Source organism: Notothenia rossii, assembly GCF_949606895.1.
Source record: "Notothenia rossii genome assembly, chromosome: 10".
In the NCBI taxonomy this organism is placed as follows: Eukaryota; Metazoa; Chordata; class Actinopteri; order Perciformes; family Nototheniidae; genus Notothenia; species Notothenia rossii.
Window position 1 is genome coordinate 23,307,595 of NC_136908.1, and position 19,663 is coordinate 23,327,257.

General features: G+C 41.1%; 1 protein-coding gene across 4 annotated transcripts; it reads left to right on the forward strand.

Annotated features, from left to right (window-relative positions):
• Positions 1-13,575: 13,575 nt before the first annotated feature.
• Positions 13,576-19,434, forward strand: LOC307020975 (uncharacterized protein). 4 transcript variants are annotated; one of them, XM_079652665.1, is made up of 6 exons: positions 13,576-13,934; positions 14,300-15,964; positions 16,335-16,697; positions 16,800-16,941; positions 17,323-18,143; positions 18,259-19,434. In XM_079652665.1, exons 5-6 carry the CDS (start codon positions 17,597-17,599, stop codon positions 19,152-19,154), a joined length of 1,443 nt encoding a protein of 480 aa, XP_079508791.1. In that variant the 5' UTR covers positions 13,576-13,934; positions 14,300-15,964; positions 16,335-16,697; positions 16,800-16,941; positions 17,323-17,596; the 3' UTR covers positions 19,155-19,434. The 4 variants fall into 4 exon arrangements, with proteins under 4 accessions (XP_079508791.1, XP_079508794.1, XP_079508792.1 ...); XM_079652668.1 differs by having other exon boundaries at positions 16,335-16,941; positions 18,262-19,434; XM_079652666.1 differs by lacking the exon at positions 16,335-16,697.
• Positions 19,435-19,663: the final 229 nt, after the last annotated feature.

Consider the following 19,663-nt stretch of genomic DNA (forward strand, 5'->3'; position numbering starts at 1 on the left):
TTCCGGCTCCAGAACTGGACCTTACAGCCATGTTTCCGGCTCCAGAACCGGACCTTACAGCCATGTTTCCGGCTCCAGAACCAGACCTTACAGCCATGTTTCCGGCTCCAGTGCCGGCCCCAGCAGTCATTGTCCCTGCTCCAGAACCGGCCCACAAAGCCATGTTTCCGGCTTCAGAAACGGACTTTACAGCCATGATCCAGGCTCCAGTTCTGGTTTCCACAGCCATGGTCCGACTCCAGCACCTCGTCTCCTGTCGGCGTACCGGCCGACGCCTACTCCTGGTCCTGTCCCATTGGAGGCCCCGCCATCACCTGTCCTGCCGAGGGTCCTGCCAACTCCTGGTCCTGTCTCGTTGGAGGCCCCGCCATCTCCTGTCCTGCCGAGGGTCCTGCCAACTCCTGGTCCTGTTCCGTTGGGGGTCCCGCCGACAACTCTTCTGCCGGGGGTACTGCCAACCCCTTGTCCTGTTCCGTTGGAGTCCCCGCCATCATCTGTCTCGCCGGGGGTCCTGCCAACTCCTGGTCCTCTTCCGTGGGGGATCCTGCCGAGGCCTATCCCACCAGCTCCGGTTCCTGTTCGGCCGACACCGGACTCTGCTCGGCCTCTGGAGTTGTCTGATCTTCGCCCTCGAGCCCGGCCCCCTGAGAGCCCGGCCCCCTGAGAGCCACAGTCTTCGCCCTCAATCCCGGCCCCCTGAGAGCCGCAGTCTTCGCCTTCGATCCCGGCCCTCTGTGAGCCGCAGTCTTCGCCCTCGAGCCCGGCCTCCTGAGAGCCGCAGTCTTCGCCCTCGATCCCGGCCCTCTGTGAGCCGCGGTCTTCGCCCTCGAGCCGGGCCCCCTGTGAGCCGCGGTCTTCACCCTCGAGCCCGCCCCCCTGAGTGCCGCGGTCTTCGCCCTCAAGCCCGGCCTCCAGACTTTCCCGGCCGCAGTCCTCGCCCTCATGATCGGCCCCCTGACTTTTCCGGCCGCGGTCCTTGCTCTCATGCTCGGCCCCCTGAGTTCGCCCGCGGCGGCCTTCGTCCGCCCGAGACCCCATCCTTGGACTCTGCCTTGCCCCCGGGCCGTCCGCCCGAGACCCCATCCTTGGACTCTGCCTTGCCCCCGGGCGGTCCGCCCGAGATCCCTTCCTGGTCCTCTGCCGTGATCCTGGGTTGTCAGCGCAAACCCGTCCTCCTGACCCCCTCCACCCACCCTGATGGCCTGGTGATTCTCTAAAGTACCGCAGTCTCTTCTCCTAAATCCTTTTGAATTCTCGTATCCACTATCCCTTAACCCTGTGACGTTTCACTCAGAGGTCAAGGAATAGGAGATAGGGTTAGAATTTAGGAGCTGATTTTTGGATTATCGGAACGCAACCCTGGTGTGTCTTATTACCCGATTGTGTTCACCTGGTGTCCCTGTGTTTTCTCCTCCCTCCTCACCTGTGTCTTGTTTGTATCATTAGTCTTGTGTGTATTTAAGTTCTGGCTTTTCTGTCTGTCTTTGTCGGTTCGTCTTGTGATATGGCTTGTTCCTCGGTGAGTGTTCTGTTTAATCTTTATTTAATAGTATAGCCTTGAAATAAAGGAGTTTTTTGTCACTTTAATCTGCATTTGGGTGCTGCTTCCTACACACACCGTAACATTTTTGTTCTCGGGAAGAGGCTCCAGGTATCAGATCTTTGAAGAACTGCTCCTCTTCCTGCAGAGAATCAAGTGTTATACTTCATGTATTTGTCCTCAATGTAGTGTTGGAAAACATTCTGAATTGTAGAACATTGCTGTATTAAATGGTGTTGAGGTTAGATTATTCTTACAAATCATCAAATAAGAAGAATAAACGCAAAAATGTTCACAGCTTTTGAAAAATCGTATTGCTGAATTTAACATAATTGGATTAAAACACGTGATATTTACATTACATGTCACTTGTTAGACGCTTTTATCCAAAGCGATTTACATACTCAATGCTGTGGATAATCCCCACAGGAGCAATTTGGGGTGAAGTGTCTTGCCCAGGGACACAACGACATGCTGACTGCAGTGGGGTTTGAGCCTGTGCCCCCTGATCCGAACAACAATGCTCAACCCACTGCACCACACGCCTCCTCCCTGATATCGCTTACGGCCAACAATTGCAGGGGTACCACTTATACCACAATAAGACTACCCTTATAAAGGGTCTACGAATAGTTTGTAATTAATTTATTAATTAGGTTGTGAACACTTTATAAATCATTAGTAAGCTTCTATTAGACATGAGATAAACAGGGCAACTGTGACCGGTTGCTTGCCAAATAGTGAGCCCACATTTATCTGTACTGCTAAGCCTTATATTGGCTACTTAGCTTACTTTCTTACTTCGTCTCCTTCTTAAGCCAGCATCCTTGGTATCCTTGTTGTTCACTGAGTTGATTCTCGCTACGTAGCCAATATAAGGCTTAGTCATCTTGCCAAATAGTGAGCCTGTGTTGATGTCTATGTTAGAACTGGTTTATAAATGGTTCTTAATGATTAATAAAGTGTTTACAACCTAATTCATGACCTACTTATAAACCCTTTATGAATCCTTTATAAGGGTAGTCTTATTGTAAAGTTGTACCTAACAAGGTAACACTTTATGGTAAGGGTACATGAATCATCAGGAATTAATTAATGCATGAAAAAGCATGAATTCATTCATGCAGTACTTCATGAACTATCGGTAATGTATAAGGATTAATAGTATCTCATGCATGACTTAATGCAGGAACAATACCTTAAAGGTACGGTAGGTAAGAATGTAGAAACCAGCTCGAGTGCGCTAGAATTTGAAAGTACACAACCGGAAAAAATCTGCCCCTTCCTTCGGACATCCTTACAGAGCCCCTCCTCCAACACACACGAACGCGCACATGACCAATGAGGGCACGAGATAAGTTTGTGCACAGATGGAAGGCTGACAGGCAGGGAGGCCATCCAGTTATTTTAGCCGGGCCGGCTCAGATGATTGGTCGTGCTTTTTACAGCGCCACGACTGCCACAGATTAAATTTGTCAGCGACGTAAACGGTGATGTCACGACGCAGCAGCGGCAGCACCAGTCAGGCTCTGAGCGGTGGAAACACAAGTGGTGCCACAGAGAAGAACCAGTTAAGCAGCACAAGAACGTATCTTGAACCTGAACCGGTTTGGGGGGAAATGGGAATATGGGGAAAGAAAGGATGGCCCAATTACCAGCCTAAATATGAAAAACGTAGTTAAAAGAGAACATTTTAAAGACGAGCAAGAGGTTAGGCCAAACAATAAGACAATGTGAATGTGTTGTTTCTAAAGTGTGTTTTGATGAACTGGAATCATGTTAAAGGAGCCGAGGAGCCTGTGCGGTATGGTTAGCATATTCTCTACAAAAAAATAAGAGAGACAAACTCTGTAGTTGCATTGGGTCATTTCAGAATTGCGGTTACATTTGGTGTCCCAGCAAAAACAATGTTAATTATTTTCTCCTAAAAAAATATTTTCAGACCCTGCTTTCAATATTATCACTAAATAGACTGTATGTAAAAAAAAAACAATGTTTGGAGTACATTTTATGCACAATTTATTTGTTAAATATTCATCAAATGATTCCCACACCCTCCAAAACCATCAAAATTGCCTGTCCCAGGACAGAAATTCACATTTTCAACTTGAATAAATATTACATAATTCACCAAAATTTGCAGATTTTTTATGATAAATCTATAAATATGTATATAATCAGTTGCACAGAATGTTATTTTCCTCTAACACAGCTGATCTTGATATTTAAAAAATAAAAAATGTACCTGTCCCAGAGCTCTGTCAACTCTGTTATGTCTGGCATAAAACTACATAAAAAAAACCTATAGCATTCAAATAAAACCATGTGACCTGCACCAAGTGATGTCACTTCCTTTTCCTCTCTTCCTTGGAGGGAACAATGGTATGTTTATCTTTCTCTCTTAATAATTTGTGCAAAATGTTGAGAACAAACCAAGAGTATATTTATTAAGCGTCAACTCTGTTTGTATGATGTTTTAGTGAATCTCTCCATCATTTCTTAAAAAATATATATATGATGGAAATTCATAAAGTTGTGGTTTTAGTCATGGCATGTGTTGTCTGGTTCTAAGATAGCACATGGAGTTAGACACAAAATGGTGGAAAATGTCAACTCTGTTATCGTCAACTCTGTTACATTTTCATGATAACAGAGTTGACAGCGACTAACAGTCACGTTTTCAGTGACTTTTGACCATTTTGCTGTAGTTAATATATAATTGAGAGTTATTTTTCTGTAAAGGTGAGATGTGTGATGTCGCTTTTCAGGTCATTAAAATGTAATTGAAGATGGTGTCGGCAGCAGAAAGGCAACGGCAGTACAGGGCACAGCGAGAGGCTGACCCTGAAAGGAGGGCAGCGAATTTGAAAAAAGACAGGGAGAGATGGATGAAGAGAAGGGGTGCAGGGTCAACTGGCCAAGTGGCTACTCGGACTGAAAGGGGGAAGAGGCAGAAGAGGAAATATTGGAGAAAGGCTCAGCAAAGATGCAGAACAAGGAGTTATTTGAAGCAACACCAGAGATTTGAAACACCACCGCAGAGTCCTGAGCTAGACCCTGAGCCAGACCCTCAGCCAGACCCTCAGCCAGACCCTGACCCAGGGCCATCCAGGTTAGAATGGTTAAGTGAGAGCAGGTTGATGAGTTTAATATTACAGTAGAGAAGGCTACTATAGATTTAGAGAAGTGTAGTTCTTTCATTATTAGAAACTGTCAATGCACTACGTAATATATTAAAATATACTTGCAATATATGTTAAATTCACTTGGTAAATAATGTATTGTATTTGTTATTACAGACAAAGGACATCAGGACTGAAACGAATGAGACGAAAGAATTCCAAATTATACAGAGAAATCAAAAGATTAGAGATCGAGCTGAAAAAGAAAACGTCTACTGTCGAAAGATACAGGAAGCGCATGCAGAGATTCCCAAAGGCGACTGAATCCCCTCGATCACAAACAAAGAAACAGATAGGAAGACAGAGAGTCTCTCCGGCGATTCAAAGAACTCTACTGTTTCATAATGCATTGACCAGCACTATCAAGCAAAAGTACCAAGAGAGCAAAAAGGAAAGAGATCGTCAGATCATTGCTAAAATTGTGTCAGGAAAAATCCTGAAAAGATACAAGCTACTGAAAATAACACAGGCCGTATTTGGTTTTTCACGAAAGCGGTGTGGTCTCATTAACAGTCATGGATTGTCATTTCAGCGAAGCAAGTACCAAACATCCCAAAGCGTGCTCCAAACAAACGTGAAGAAGTTTTTCTTGAGAGATGACGTGAGCCGCTCAACAGCAGGAAAAAAACAAACCGTTACTCGGAAGAAAGTGAAAATGCAAAAGAGGTTTCTAAATGATACCTTAAAAAATCTTCATCGCAAATTTCTTCTTGAATACCCATCATGTAAGCTCTCATACACGCTTTTCTGCTCCATGCGTCCTTTTTGGGTTGTCCATCCATCCGTTTCTGACAGGGAAACCTGTCTTTGCAAAGTGCATGAGAACCTATCCTTTCTTGTGGAGAAGCTTCACGGGCTGAAACTTCTTGAAACGACTGACTTGGAAGTCATTGCCAACTCAATAGGTTGTGATAATGCTGGCAAAGAATGTGCGTACGGTGAATGTGCAAACTGCAGAAGCAAGGCCTATCCCATCAAGCAAGGCTATGAGGCTGGGTCCTCCGTAAAATTTGTTCAGTGGACAACTGAGCTGGGAGAAAGGAGGAAGAAAAACAAAGAAAATGAGAAAGAAAGTAAAAAAGAATCACAACCAGTCCGAATGACTGTGAAAAAGGAGATGGAGAGTTCTCTTGGAGAGATGATCGATATGTTCCAAAGTCAGCTGAGAGTCTTCACAAGGCATCAGTTCAACATTAAAACACAATACAACCACTACCGTGAGCACAAGAAAAGTATGACATCTCAGGAGTGTTTGATTCACATCGATTTCTCCGAAAACTATGCTTGCAAATTGTCTGCAGAGATACAAGCGGTTCACTTTGCATCCTCTCAGCAGCAGGCTACCCTGCATAGAGGAATCCTTCATGTGGGTGGAGAGGAGAAACATTTGTGCTTCACCACTATATCAGCATCGAAAGAGAAAAGTCCACCTGCCATATGGGCGCACATGTCCCCTGTGTTAGATCATGTGAAAACACACTATCCATCAGTCAATACGGTTCATTTCTTTAGTGATGGACCATGCACCCAATATCGACAAAAGGGCAATTTTTACATGTTTAGCACAGAGCTGTTCAAGCAGGGCTTCCAAAAGGGCACTTGGAGCTTCTTCGAAGCAGGGCACGGGAAAGGTGCTCCAGATGGAGTGGGTGGCGTCTTAAAAAGAACAGCAGACAGACTGGTCAGTGAAGGAAAAGACATTGCAAATGCCAGGCAATTGTATGACAGTCTGTTAACGGCCCAGACCTCTGTACAGCTGTTCTACATTGAGGAGGAGGCTGTGAACAAAGTAGTGCAGAAGATGCCAAAACAACTCCCTGTGGTTCCATCCACAATGCGCCTCCATCAAATGATCACTGAATCACCAGGAAAGGTCATCTACAGAGATGTCAGCTGTCCCTGCTCCACTAGAGGGACTTTTGAGTGTACATGTTACAACTCACAGAAATTTGAATTTCCTGTTCAGCCTGTCCTCCCTGATAGCACTGAAGAACAACCCATGCCAGTCTCCTCTGATTGCACTGAACAGCAAACAGCAGAAATCAAGTGGGGGAGCAAAGACATGATGATTGGACAATGGTGCGTCATTAAATATGACGACGACGTTTATCCTGGAACCATTCTTGAGGTCAATGAGACGCATGCAAAAGTCACATGCATGCACAAGGCTGGGCAAAATAGGTTCTACAGGCCAATTCGTGAGGACACTTTATGGTATCCCTTCGATGATGTCCTCAGAATCATCCCACAACCTACCCAAGTGACAGCGCGCCATGTTGAAATAGACAAAGAAATATGGTCTGAAATTGCTGAATAATTCTTACTGCAGGGACTGGGGGCAGGGTGCATTTGTTATTTTGTTGCATTCTTATTGATCAAATCAATGATTTTATAGATGAACAGGATGGTGGGGTGGAGGGGGGTGTTATATTGTGATTTTGTGATATTGACAACATGTAAACAAATTAACAACTTAACATTTTCAACTTTATAGATGTTCTGATGCAGTCTACCAGTTAATGTACGATGTGTTCACATTTTTGAAAGACAAGTTTTTACAATTTCCCTCAGAATCATCCCACAACCTACCAAAGTGACAACGCGCCATTTTGAAATAGACAAAGAAATATGGTCTGAAATTGCTGAATATTTTTTTATGCAGGGACTATTATTTTGTTGCATTGTTATTGATCAAATCAATGAGTTTATAGATGAACAGGATGGTGGCCTACAAGTGGGTTGGGGGTGGAGGGGGTTCGTTATATTGTGATTTTGTGATATTGACAATGTAAACAAATTTACAACTTAAAATTTACAACTTTATAGATGTTGCTACCAGTCATGTAAAATGTGTTCACATTTTTTAAAGACAAGTTTTTAAAATTGCAATGTTACTGGTTTGGACTTTAGTTCATGGTGTGTCAACTCTGTTATGTCAACTCTGTTCGAGTCACGTCAACTCTGTTTGTCCTATGTTTTGTTTAAAAAAAAAGACAATTAAATGCATTTTATTGTCAACCAAAAAAACAGAAGATGTGTCATGACTAACTTACTCATTACAGGACATTTCTAAGCATTTGATTAATTTTTAAATCTATAATTATCAGAAAATGAAAGGGCCCTTGGCAACTTTTCAATGAAACGTCTCAGTGTTTTAACTCCTGAAAAAAATAATATTAATCCTAGAAAGCTTAAGTTTTAATTAATTGATATAGGGACAAATGTTCTCTCAGGGAAGACATCATTTAAACATGTATTGCATTTTAGTACAATAAATATTCAACCCACTTTGTCCATAACAGAGTTGACAGATTTTACTCTTAGTTCACCGATTATCTGTTAAAATATTAAAATTCTTACATGATTAAGCGTGGCAAATACTGGAAGAGTAAAATATAAAGTATTCTCTCTGAGAAATGAAAGAAAAAAATACAGAAAAAAACTTTTTTTTTTCACTCTTGTCTAAACTCAAAATGTACCCACAATTCTGAAATGACCCGCTTATATTTAAATGCTTGTACTATTGAGTTGTCTTGCAGTCAGTTACCACTAGTCTTCTGGAAAAGTTACATTCATTTTAAAGATTGACTTTTATTCTCATTATTTCCAAAATTAAAATATCTAGTTTAAACTTGTTTTGACCGTTGTTTACACGTAGTTGGCAAAGAGATATTTGTTTTGATCATAATCAAATTGCTTTGAATTGCATATAAAATAAATATTTGTTGATAACTAAAATGTAAATATATGTGCTGCCAACCCTAACCCTAATAATTTATCTCATGTTCTGTTGCTGCTCTCTAATGGCAGGTGGATTTATGTACTGTCCGTGCATTTGTGTGTGTTTACAGAGTTTCACATTTGGAGTTTGACGATGTAAATCACAAGCTAACAAGGAATCCCTGCTACATTAAGTTGGCTGGTCCATGCAGCACTTTGAAAAGCGGTGTATTAATCTTGTTTTTTTTCCAAAAGCCATTGTGGGGACCAATTATTGGGCACTTTGAGTATGAATACCTTCCATATTCACACAGAATACCTGTAATAGGTGGAAACCCCAGATGTGAAATTTCTCAACATTCAATGTCAATGTGTCCAGTTTACCAACGCAGTAATTGCGGAGGTGCTTGAGAACATCTGAATCAATCAAGAGAAAAAGCACAACACACAAAATATCGTCTGATTTTTTTCTTTACTCTGCGTATGCTGTTGCTGATATATTCGATTTAGGAAATTGTTATTCCGTTTGCTTTGCAGCATGATAAAAATACTTTATCACCAAACAAAAAGGTTAAACGAATGAAAATGACGGTGGTGGCAGGCGTAGAGCATGAGAGGGGGTCTCATTAACTATGACTCCTCTCATGTTCCTTATTTAAGTGCTGTTTACTGAGGGACTCTGGGGCCAAGAAAAACACTGTCAGGTCTTTCGGTTTGTTAAATTGCTTTTATATTTATTTAATTTGGTTTTTGTTGTATTGAACCACCTTCTTTCTCAACAAAACATGTAATTTCTCAGATGTCAGCACTGTTGTTTCTTTACGCTCTGGCACATAGTAAAAGGCAGTAGCTGTATGCAGCTTCTTGTATACATTTTCAACTGTTGGCCACAAGATGGCCTTCATGAACTCAAGACTTTAACTCTTCTCTCGTAAGCTTAAAAAGGACCAGAGGAGTTTGTGTGACAAGAGGGAGTGCCCATGCAGGTTATAATTGCAGAAAATGAGGTAGCAAGTGATCGGCTTTAAGTATTTTATATACCTTTAAGAATCTTTAAGCCAGATGGGTCCTGTGTTTTTCTGCCTTGTTAATATGAGCTTATATATCTGGTAAAATATTCGAAAGAGTTGGGCATGACACTCCAAGACTCCTATGATGTATGAGGAATTAAATATAATGAACAATAAGCACTTAACACGAAGCAAAGTTAATTCATTTGTACAGCAGCACTCAGTCAAAGATGGTTAAGTAAAAAGAAGAACCTGCAATATCACTGGGAACAAGTCATGAAGTGGTTAAAAGCTAAACCTACATACAATATTAGTATAAGTAAATACCATTGATCTGTTAAAAGGTACCACTTTGAATTAAAAGTAAAGCCCTTCTGTTCTTGTTTGTGTCAGAATGCCGATGAGGTCATACTGATGATTTGCATCCTACGCTCTTAATAACCAAGAATGTGTTGATTGTTCCGCTTATTGCATTTGATGTTGCATTTTAAAATGTGTCATCACTCTCAGCATAATTCATTTGTTGCTAAGGAAGTGTGTGGGTGTCTTTGTTGCGGCCTACATGCAGCTAATTAAGTGTTGGAATATGTGCAAATGCTTAATTGAGCTTGGGAGAAACTGCAGAGATGATTTAATAATTGTTTGCAAGTTCATCACAATGAGGATCCCCTTTTGCTTTACAAAAGATTGACTCAAAATGATATTCAAAGGTTTTATTGTCATACGCACATACAGTAAGCTACAGTGTAGAAATGGCAATGAAATTCTTCTGACCTGAACTCCTCCGACAATGAATAATAAAATACAAGGGGGGGGGGGGGGGGTATATATAGTGCAAGACGTCTATACACATGTAACTAGAATATGATATGTACAAGAACAGAACATGAAACTGACAGACATGTTCTTCCAGCTCTCGTACAAAGATGAACTTTGAATTGAATGACCAGATGTCGACAGATGTACAATTAATGATTGTTTTTTGAAATTTCCAATGACCAGACATGTGTTAAATAGTGGTGATTAATACATTTTTGTCAGATCAGATTACACTCTCGCACTAAACAAAATAAATTAATTCATATTTACAGATTACAAGGTATTGAATAATAAGGTATTTCTACTATTATCACAAATAATGTTAATATCCTTAATCGTCCAGCAATCAGACTTAAAGGTGGCCTATCATGCAAAATGCACTTTTGTACGTCTTTTATACATGAATATGTGTCCCCGGTATTCCAGGGAACTCACCAAGTGTCAGAAAACACAACCCTCTCTATTTTCCTCCATACCCAAATCTCTTAAAAAGGGGCTGCAACGGATCTGATCCAGATTTGAACACTTCTATGACGTCACAGAAGTGGCGCTACGGCTATAGAGAGCCGCAGTGACGCGTCCTTAAACCCGGAAGTAAACTTCTTCCGGTTCCTTCGTCTAAAACGCAATGCAATTTCTCCATAGGATTTTGGAAAATAGCTCGAAATAAGGTCTGTGGTTGACACATATTTAAGAGATGGATCACGTTTTGTTCAGCCGGATAATATCCACATGTCAACCCTACTTTTATAATTTTTGAATAATAAATCTAGTCGGCAGAAGCAAAATGCTAACGTTATGCTATAAACGAACTACAAGCCAGTACAGCAGCAGGGTCGCACGACTTCAACGTCACGCCAACTTAAGATCGTTTCAACTGACTTGCACTGAAACTGCACTTTGAAAACTTTAAATATATTAACATTTTAAACTGTATACCCCGGTTATCTAGGCCCGTTTTGTTTAATGTATACCACGTTTATCTAGGCCCTTTTTGTTTTATGTATACATGTCACACTGTGGGAAACGATATTTCGATATTTCTGGATGTATAACACATGTAGAATTTTTGACAATAAAGCTGAATTTGACTTTCGCGTGCTTGCATATTTTAACAAAGCTTTTAATTTTAGCCACACTGAATTTAACTAGAATTCATGGCTGTGTCAATTACCAGTCTGATATCGTTTTACAAAGATGACAAGAAGAGTGTAGATAGAGGAGAGAACCACTACAAGTCAGGACACGTTACAGTGCAGCCTAGATGAAGGTGTGCTTACCGGTGTTGTCAGGGCTAGCATGAGGGACAAGGTTTATAGTGTCGGTGAGTAGTGATAGCAAGAGTACTGTTAACCTTTTAAGACCGAGATAATTTATTCACATTAATTCCCATCAACAAATCAATTTTATGTGTCACATGAAATCTTTATTAGGCAAGGCAAGTTTATTTATATAGCACTTTTCAACACAAGGCAATTCAAAGTGCTTTACAAAAAATGAAAGACATTAAGAAAATGGCATTTAAAATCAGTCATTAAAAAGAAAAGCTAATAAAATAAACATTAAAAGAAAAAATACATGGATAAAAGTTACAGTGCAGTCTAAGATATTAATAGTTCAATTAAGAGCAGCGACAAAAAGAAAAGTCTTCAGCCTGGATGTAAAATTAGTAAGTTGCAGCGGACCTGCAGGTTTCTGGGAGTTTGTTCCAGACATTTGGAGCATAATAACTGAACGCTGCTTCTCCATGTTTAGTTCTGACTCTGGGGACAGAAAGCTGACCAGTCCCTGAAGACCTGAGAGATCTGGATGGTTCATCATTTAGCAGGAGGTCAGAAATGCATTTTGGTCCTAAACCATTCAGTACTTTATAAACAGCAGCAGTATTTTGAAATCTATTCTTTGACACACAGGAAGCTAGTGTAAAGACTTCAGAACAGGAGTGATGTGATCCACTTTCTTAGTGTTAGTGAGGACTCGAGCAGCGGTGTTCTGAATCAGCTGCAGCTTTCTAATAGATTTTTTAGTGAGACCTGTGAAGACACCATTGCAGTAGTCCAGTCTACTGAAGATAAAAGCATGGACACGTTTTTCCAAATCCTGCTGTGACTTTAGTCTTTTAATCCTAGATATGTTCTTTAGGTGATAGTAAGCTGATTTAGTAACTGTTTTAATGTGACTGTTGAAACCAATAACTAATTTAACCCGCTGACAAGAGAGCCTACCTCCGAAGATCGTGACTGGCTGACGGACAGACTCGGGGGCAGGTTCTCAGGAATTTCTTGGCTTCTCTCCCCCGAGCCACAGACCTTATTTCGAGCTATTTTCCAAAACCCTATGGAGAGCCGCACTCACTTTACGACGCGTCACTTTACGACGCGTCACTGCGGCTCTCTATTGGGCCAACTCCAGGAATCAGGAGGAGACAGCCACGGACATTGGCGTTCCAAAGCGCTGGAGACGCTGTAGTACATATGCCAGGTCTGTAGATGGTGCTGTTCTCACAGAATCAGCCCATGCAAGACAGTGTTAAATTGAGCGAAATGAGGAATGGCTAGAATGCATGATCTGTTTGGTATTTTGAAAAATAAAAAGTATAAATATGCCTTATATAGGTATGGTCCTACACTATATTATTCAAATATAGCATGATATTAACATTACTCTTTAATGTATTAGCCATGCACAGACAGACAGACCTAAAATTATTACAAGTATTATAAGTAGCCTACTAGATTAATTTTGGCCCGTAACAAACATTTATAATGTTTCATATAACAATTATGTAGCATATTTGATACTCAAATTAGAGAGGTATAATTTAAAGAAATGTATATTCTATATTCAACATTAGATAAAAACAGAAGAACCCGTTCCAAGTACCATAAATAGATGTTCAGGTAAGTATGGCTAATAAGACTAATTAATTTAGTTAATTTGGTACGGATCAGTTTTAGCATTTACAAATGTATGAATTAAAGTTTTAGGAATGTGTAATCCTTCTTTTCCAGGTTTTTACAAAAGTCTTTGAATATTTGCCTAACCCTTCATTTTCATATTTTTAAACATTTTGAGAATTGTTTAACTTTTCCCTTTCAGATTTTGAAATGATATAAGGATTGATGGTTTAAGTAATGTAATTATGTTATCATGAATCCGTGTATCTACCGTACAATTGTTTTTATTTATTAGACACGTAAACGGAAGACCGTCTGTGAGGCGTTTTTGCTTTTTACCTTACTAAATGGTCAAATGGTCATTGGAGCGAGGGGCGGGGCGAAACTCACGGAAGTGATTTCAAAACAAAAGCACTCGTTTGCTAAAATCACACTTTGAATCACTACAGTATCCTGCTGAAGGACCGGTGATTATTATAAACAAGGGGAATTTAGCGATCACAACGAAAACGGCCAAGACATATATTGAGCCCAGAAAATGAATGTTATTGAGGGCTGTAAATATAATAAGCCTCTGTCTAAAATGGACAACATCGTTAGGAGATTTAAACTATAGGGGAGAGTGGGGTAATTTGTGCCAAGGGGCAAGTAGTGCCACCCCTGTTATCTAGAAAACCATAGAAGAAGTTGGTCATGTGACCACATATTTTTGAAGAGGCATCCATTTCAATCATCCTGCAAAGAAGAGAGACACATGGCTTGAGAGGTAAGCACATTTAAGTTCAAAAAACAATTTTTTTGCCCTCCAAAGTAAAATTTCTATGATCAAGGTTTTTTGATTGCTGTGTTTGAACAATTTAGAGAACTTTGAAAACAGTTCAGACATGTTTTAGTGCTTTAGTAAGCTACACCATGAGTCTATACAGTTAGCATGATGCTAGCTCAAAACAGCTGGGGGATGCATTTTTTTCAAAATGGTGGGCTTGGGGTAATTTGTGCCAAAGGGCCTGGGGTAAGTTGTTACCCAAACTTGTGATTATTTACTATATATTACTTTATTGTATTTTATTGTTATTGTACATTGTATTCTTACATTTGATCACTAAAACTATGTGACATTCTTAATTTTAGACCAAAATCCATCATGCCACGCAAATACAAAAGGAAGACAGACAGGGTTTCAACTCCTCTTGAGGAGTTGGAAAGAGCAGTGAAAGAGGTGCAACAGGGGAAAACCATACATATTCTTCCCTTGCCAAAAGCCACATAAAGAAAAAAAAAATTTTAAGAAAGAAAGTGAAAACAAGAATCGTGACCGACACACCTGAGAAGATGGAGCTGGAGAAGGCTCACAAAGAAAAAGAAGATAAAAAGGCTGAACAGGAAAAGAAAAAGAATGAAAGAGAGAAGAAAAGGGCTCTGAAAGCTGCAAATCAAACCAAAACCAAGAAAAAAACAGCTGTGTACAGTAGCTCAGAAGAAAGCTCCAACACCAATGATGAGGCAGAAGATGGCCTGGAGTAGACACACAGCAGAGAAAAGGAACGGGCTGAAAAGAAGAAAAGGAGTGGAAATAAGAAGGGGGCTCTGAAAGGGTCAAAACCAACCAAGCCCAAAGAGAAAGTGCTCTCCAGTAGCTCAGAAGAGAGTGACTTTCCGATTCCACTTAGCGATGCCACTCATTATGAGAGTTCAGATGTCCAGAGTGATGATGATGATGGTGACAAGGATCTGTCTGCTGGTGACTTTGTTATTGTGAAGTTTGCAGGTAAAAAATCCAAATCCTATAACTATGTTGGATTGGTGGAGAATGTTGAAGGTTACGAGATCAGTGCAAAGCTTCTGAAGCAAAGTTGTAAGAGGTCTGTTGATGGAAACCCCATCTTCACATTTAGAGAGAATGATGAAGGAGTCATCCCTAGAGGTGATGTGCTCAAGAAACTACCCACACCACAAAAACTTGGTGGTACAGCCAGAAGGGAGTATAAGTCCACATTCCTCTGCAGCATTGACAAGTGGGATGTTCAGTAGTAGGCCGAATCTGTGAAGAGATTCAGATGCAGATGATTTGCAGATGATTAGGTGCTCGTTTTGGAATTGTAATTTTGTTCTGAGTATGTGTTCATGTGGCGCTAGGCCTTGTTTAAGCAAATTGGCCACACCACAAAACTTGGTGGTACAGCCAGAAGGGAACAGAAGTTTATATTTCCCTGCAGCATTGGACAAGTAGGATGTTAAGTGTTCATAGGCCTTGTTATAGAAAAGTGGCCTTTGATGTTGTTACAACTTTAAATAAACATTAAATAAATAATTTTGTATTGAATTTGTCTTGCTTTTATATAGCATTATTGTTTGTGAGATTAAAATGATCTGTTTTACTTCAATTATCAATGGCACAATTTACCCCAGTGTATTGTCTCTAATGGCACAACTTACCCCGCACCGGGGGCAAGTTGTGCCACAAAACCACTTTTTTTTCTAAAGCTATATTTCTCAAACAGTTTATTTAAGATCCGAAGTGATTGTTCCCAGGGATGCACAACATCCTAAACTATATGTACATATTTTAGTTGGAGGCATTACTGTAATCCCCTTGCTTTAAAGGCACTTTTAGTAAAAATTGGCACTACTTACCCCACTCTCCCCGGGAGAGTGGGGTAATTTGTGCCAAGGGGCAAGTAGTGCCACCCCTGTTATCTAGAAAACCATAGAAGAAGTTGGTCATGTGACCACATATTTTTGAAGAGGCATCCATTTCAATCATCCTGCAAAGAAGAGAGACACATGGCTTGAGAGGTAAGTACATTTAAGTTCAAAAAACATTTTTTTGCCCTCCAAAGTCAAATTTCTATGATCAAGGTTTTTTGATTGCTGTGTTTGAACAATTTAGAGAACTTTGAAAACAGTTCACACATGTTTTAGTGCTTTAGTAAGCTACACCATGAGTCTATACAGTTAGCATGATGCTAGCTCAAAACAGCTGGGGGATGCATTTTTTTTCAAAATGGTGGGCTTGGGGTAATTTGTGCCAAAGGGCCTGGGGTAAGTTGTGCCAGTGGCCCAACTTATGATTATTTACTATATATTACTTTATTGTATTTTATTGTTCTTGTACATTGTATTCTTACATTTGATCACTAAAACTATGTGACATTCTTAATTTTAGACCAAAATCCATCATGCCACGCAAATACAAAAGGAAGACAGACAGGGTTTCAACTCCTCTTGAGGAGTTGGAAAGAGCAGTGAAAGAGGTGCAACAGGGGAAGACCATACGTCAGGTTGGAAAGGAGATGAAGATCTGCAGGATGACCATAAAAAGAAGTAACAAAGCCAGGCTATGAAAGAACAGCAGTCGCCAAACGAGTCTTCAATGAGAACATGGAGAAAGAGCTGGCTGACCATATTAAGACACTAGCAGCAATGTTTCATGGCATAGGTGTCATGAAATGCCGTGAACTGGCTTTTGAGTACGCACAAAGAAATGGCATTGACATGTCTGCCAGCTGGACCAGAGACGAAAAAGCAGGTTAGATCAAGTATAGGCTATTGGATAGTTATTTGGAGCGGATAGCTTCAACTTATCTGAATGTAAACTGCAATGTGCTGATAAACTTTTAACCTTTTCTAGGACCTGATTGGTTCAACGCCTTTAAAGCACGCTACCATTTGGCATGCCGCGTTCCTGAAGCAACCTCTCTTGGAAGAGCTACTGCCTTTAATAAGCACAACGTGGGGGAGTTCTTTGATAACCTCTCTAAAGTGATGGACAGGTAACTTAATAATCATCTGGCTTTGACATGCTGATATGATCACATGAACACTCCGAGCCCCCCCCCCCTCTCTCTTTCTCACACACACACACACACACACACACACACACACACACACACACACACACACACACACACACACACACACACACACACACACACACACACACACACACACTCTCTCTCTCTCTCACACACACACACCCACCCTCCCACACCGTGTCTAGGTAGCCTGGCAGCCTGGCGAGAGGGTACAGCATCTCTAGAGGGTCTTCTGTCCTCGGCAGCAGAGTTGACATTTACACACACAACCACATTCAAGTATGTTAAAACTGCTTTAAACGTCTCTGATCATCAGCACTACCTTTTATTTTATTTCAGGTACAGCTTCCCTCCACACATGATGTACAACATGGATGAAACTGGTGTGACGACAGTGCAGACACCCAAGCAGGTTGTCACAGAGAAAGGGAAGAAACAAGTGGGTTCAGTAACATCTGCTGAAAGAGGAGAGCTCGTCACTGTGGCCTGTGCAGTAAACGCCACTGGAAATGCAGTCCCACTCATGTTCATTTTCCCGCGTGTCCGCTTCAAGGACAGCCTCCTCAATGGATCACCAGCAGGTTCCATTGGTCATTGTACAAAGTCTGGATAGATGAATGAAGACGCCTTCCTCATCTTCCTGAAGCACTTCATCCGCCACACCAACTGCTCCACCGATCACCCAGTCCTGCTCATTCTGGACAACCATGAGTCTCACATCTCACTCAAGTCAGTGACAATTGCTAAAGAGAATGGGGTCATTATGCTCACCCTGCCACCTCACACCTCACACCGCTTGCAACCATTAGACAAAACTGTCTATGGACCACTCAAAACCTACTATAACCGAGCGATAGATGGGTGGATGCGATCACATCCTGGGCGAACCGTATCGATCTATGAGGTCTCGGAACTTGTGAAGCAAGCGTTCCTCTCTGCAATGTCACCAACAAACATAACCTCAGGTTTCAGAGCAACAGGCATATACCCTTTCAACAGGGACATCTTCCCGGAAGAAGACTATGCACCATCAATGGTGACAGACAGGGCAAATCCAGAAGATGAACCCAGTGCCACTGCTGACCTGCCTGGAGAAGAGCCCTCCACCAGTGCATCTGCTCACCTGCCTGGACCATCTCATGAGCCAACACATGTCACAGGTATTTTAAAAAAAAGTCTAGTAGGCCAATAGTGGCGGTGCGCATAGTGGCACGTAATCTTGTTGTTCCCTGTGTTCAATGACAATAAAGTTCCTTTCCTTTCCTTTCTTTGAAGCAGATCCAGACCCAGGAGAGCCACCTGCCACTCTGAGAAATCCCGAGCACTTATCAAGTGACAAATCTGGTTCTTCTGCTCACTTGGGTTATGTGTCTCCAGAAGTCATTCTTCCCTTGCCAAAAGCCACAGAAAGAAAAAAACAATTTGTAAGAAAGAAAGTGAAAACAAGAATCGTGACCGACACACCTGAGAAGATGGAGTTGGAGAAGGCTCACAAAGAAAAAGAAGATAAAAAGGCTGAACAGGAAAAGAAAAAGAATGAAAGAGAGAAGAAAAGGGCTCTGAAAGCTGCAAATCAAACTAAAACCAAGAAAAAAACAGCTGTGTACAGTAGCTCAGAAGAAAGCTCCACCACCGATGATGAGGCAGAAGATGGCCTGGAGAAGACACACAGCAGAGAAAAGGAACGGGCTGAAAAGAAGAAAAGGAGTGGAAATAAGAAGGGGTCTCTGAAAGGGTCAAAACCAACCAAGCCCAAAAAGAAAGTGCTCTCCAGTAGCTCAGAAGAGAGTGACTTTCCGATTCCACTTAGCGATGCCACTCATTATGAGAGTTCAGATGTCCAGAGTGATGATGATGATGGTGACAAGGATCTGTCTGCTGGTGACTTTGTCATTGTGAAGTTTGCAGGTAAAAAATCAAAATCCTATAACTATGTTGGATTGGTGGAGAATGTTGAAGGTAACGAGATCAGTGCAAAGTTTCTGAAGCAAAGTTGTAAGAGGTCTGTTGATGGAAAGCCCATCTTCACATTTAGAGAGAATGATGAAGGAGTCATCCCTAGAGGTGATGTGCTCAAGAAACTACCCACACCACAAAAACTTGGTGGTACAGCCAGAAGGGAGTATAAGTCCACATTCCCCCGCAGCATTGACAAGTGGGATGTTCAGTAGTAGGCCGAATCTGTGAAGAGATTCAGATGCAGATGATTTGCAGATGATTAGGTGCTCATTTTGGAATTTTAATTTTGTTCTGAGTATGTGTTCATGTGGCGCTAGGCCTTGTTTAAGCAAATTGGCCACACCACAAAACTTGGTGGTACAGCCAGAAGGGAACAGAAGTTCATATTTCCCTGCAGCATTGGACAAGTAGGACGTTAGGTGTTCATAGGCCTTGTTATAGAAAAGTGGCCTTTGATGTTGTTAAAACTTTAAATAAACATTAAATAAATAATTTTGTATTGAATTTGTCTTGCTTTTATATAGCATTATTGTTTGTGAGATTAAAATGATCTGTTTTACTTCAATTATCAATGGCACAATTTACCCCAGTGTATTGTCTCTAATGGCACAACTTACCCCGCACCGGGGGCAAGTTGTGCCACAAAACCACTTTTTTTTCTAAAGCTATATTTCTCAAACAGTTTATTTAGGATCCGAAGTGATTGTTCCCAGGGATACAC

Bases quoted from the DNA above. Each gene is read 5' to 3' on its own strand.
- LOC307020975 (XM_079652665.1), top strand. From the start codon at position 17,597: ATGAATGAAGACGCCTTCCTCATCTTCCTGAAGCACTTCATCCGCCAC. The intron at 18,144-18,258 runs GTATTTTAAAAA...CTTTCTTTGAAG, and splicing joins TGAGCCAACACATGTCACAG to CAGATCCAGACCCAGGAGAG.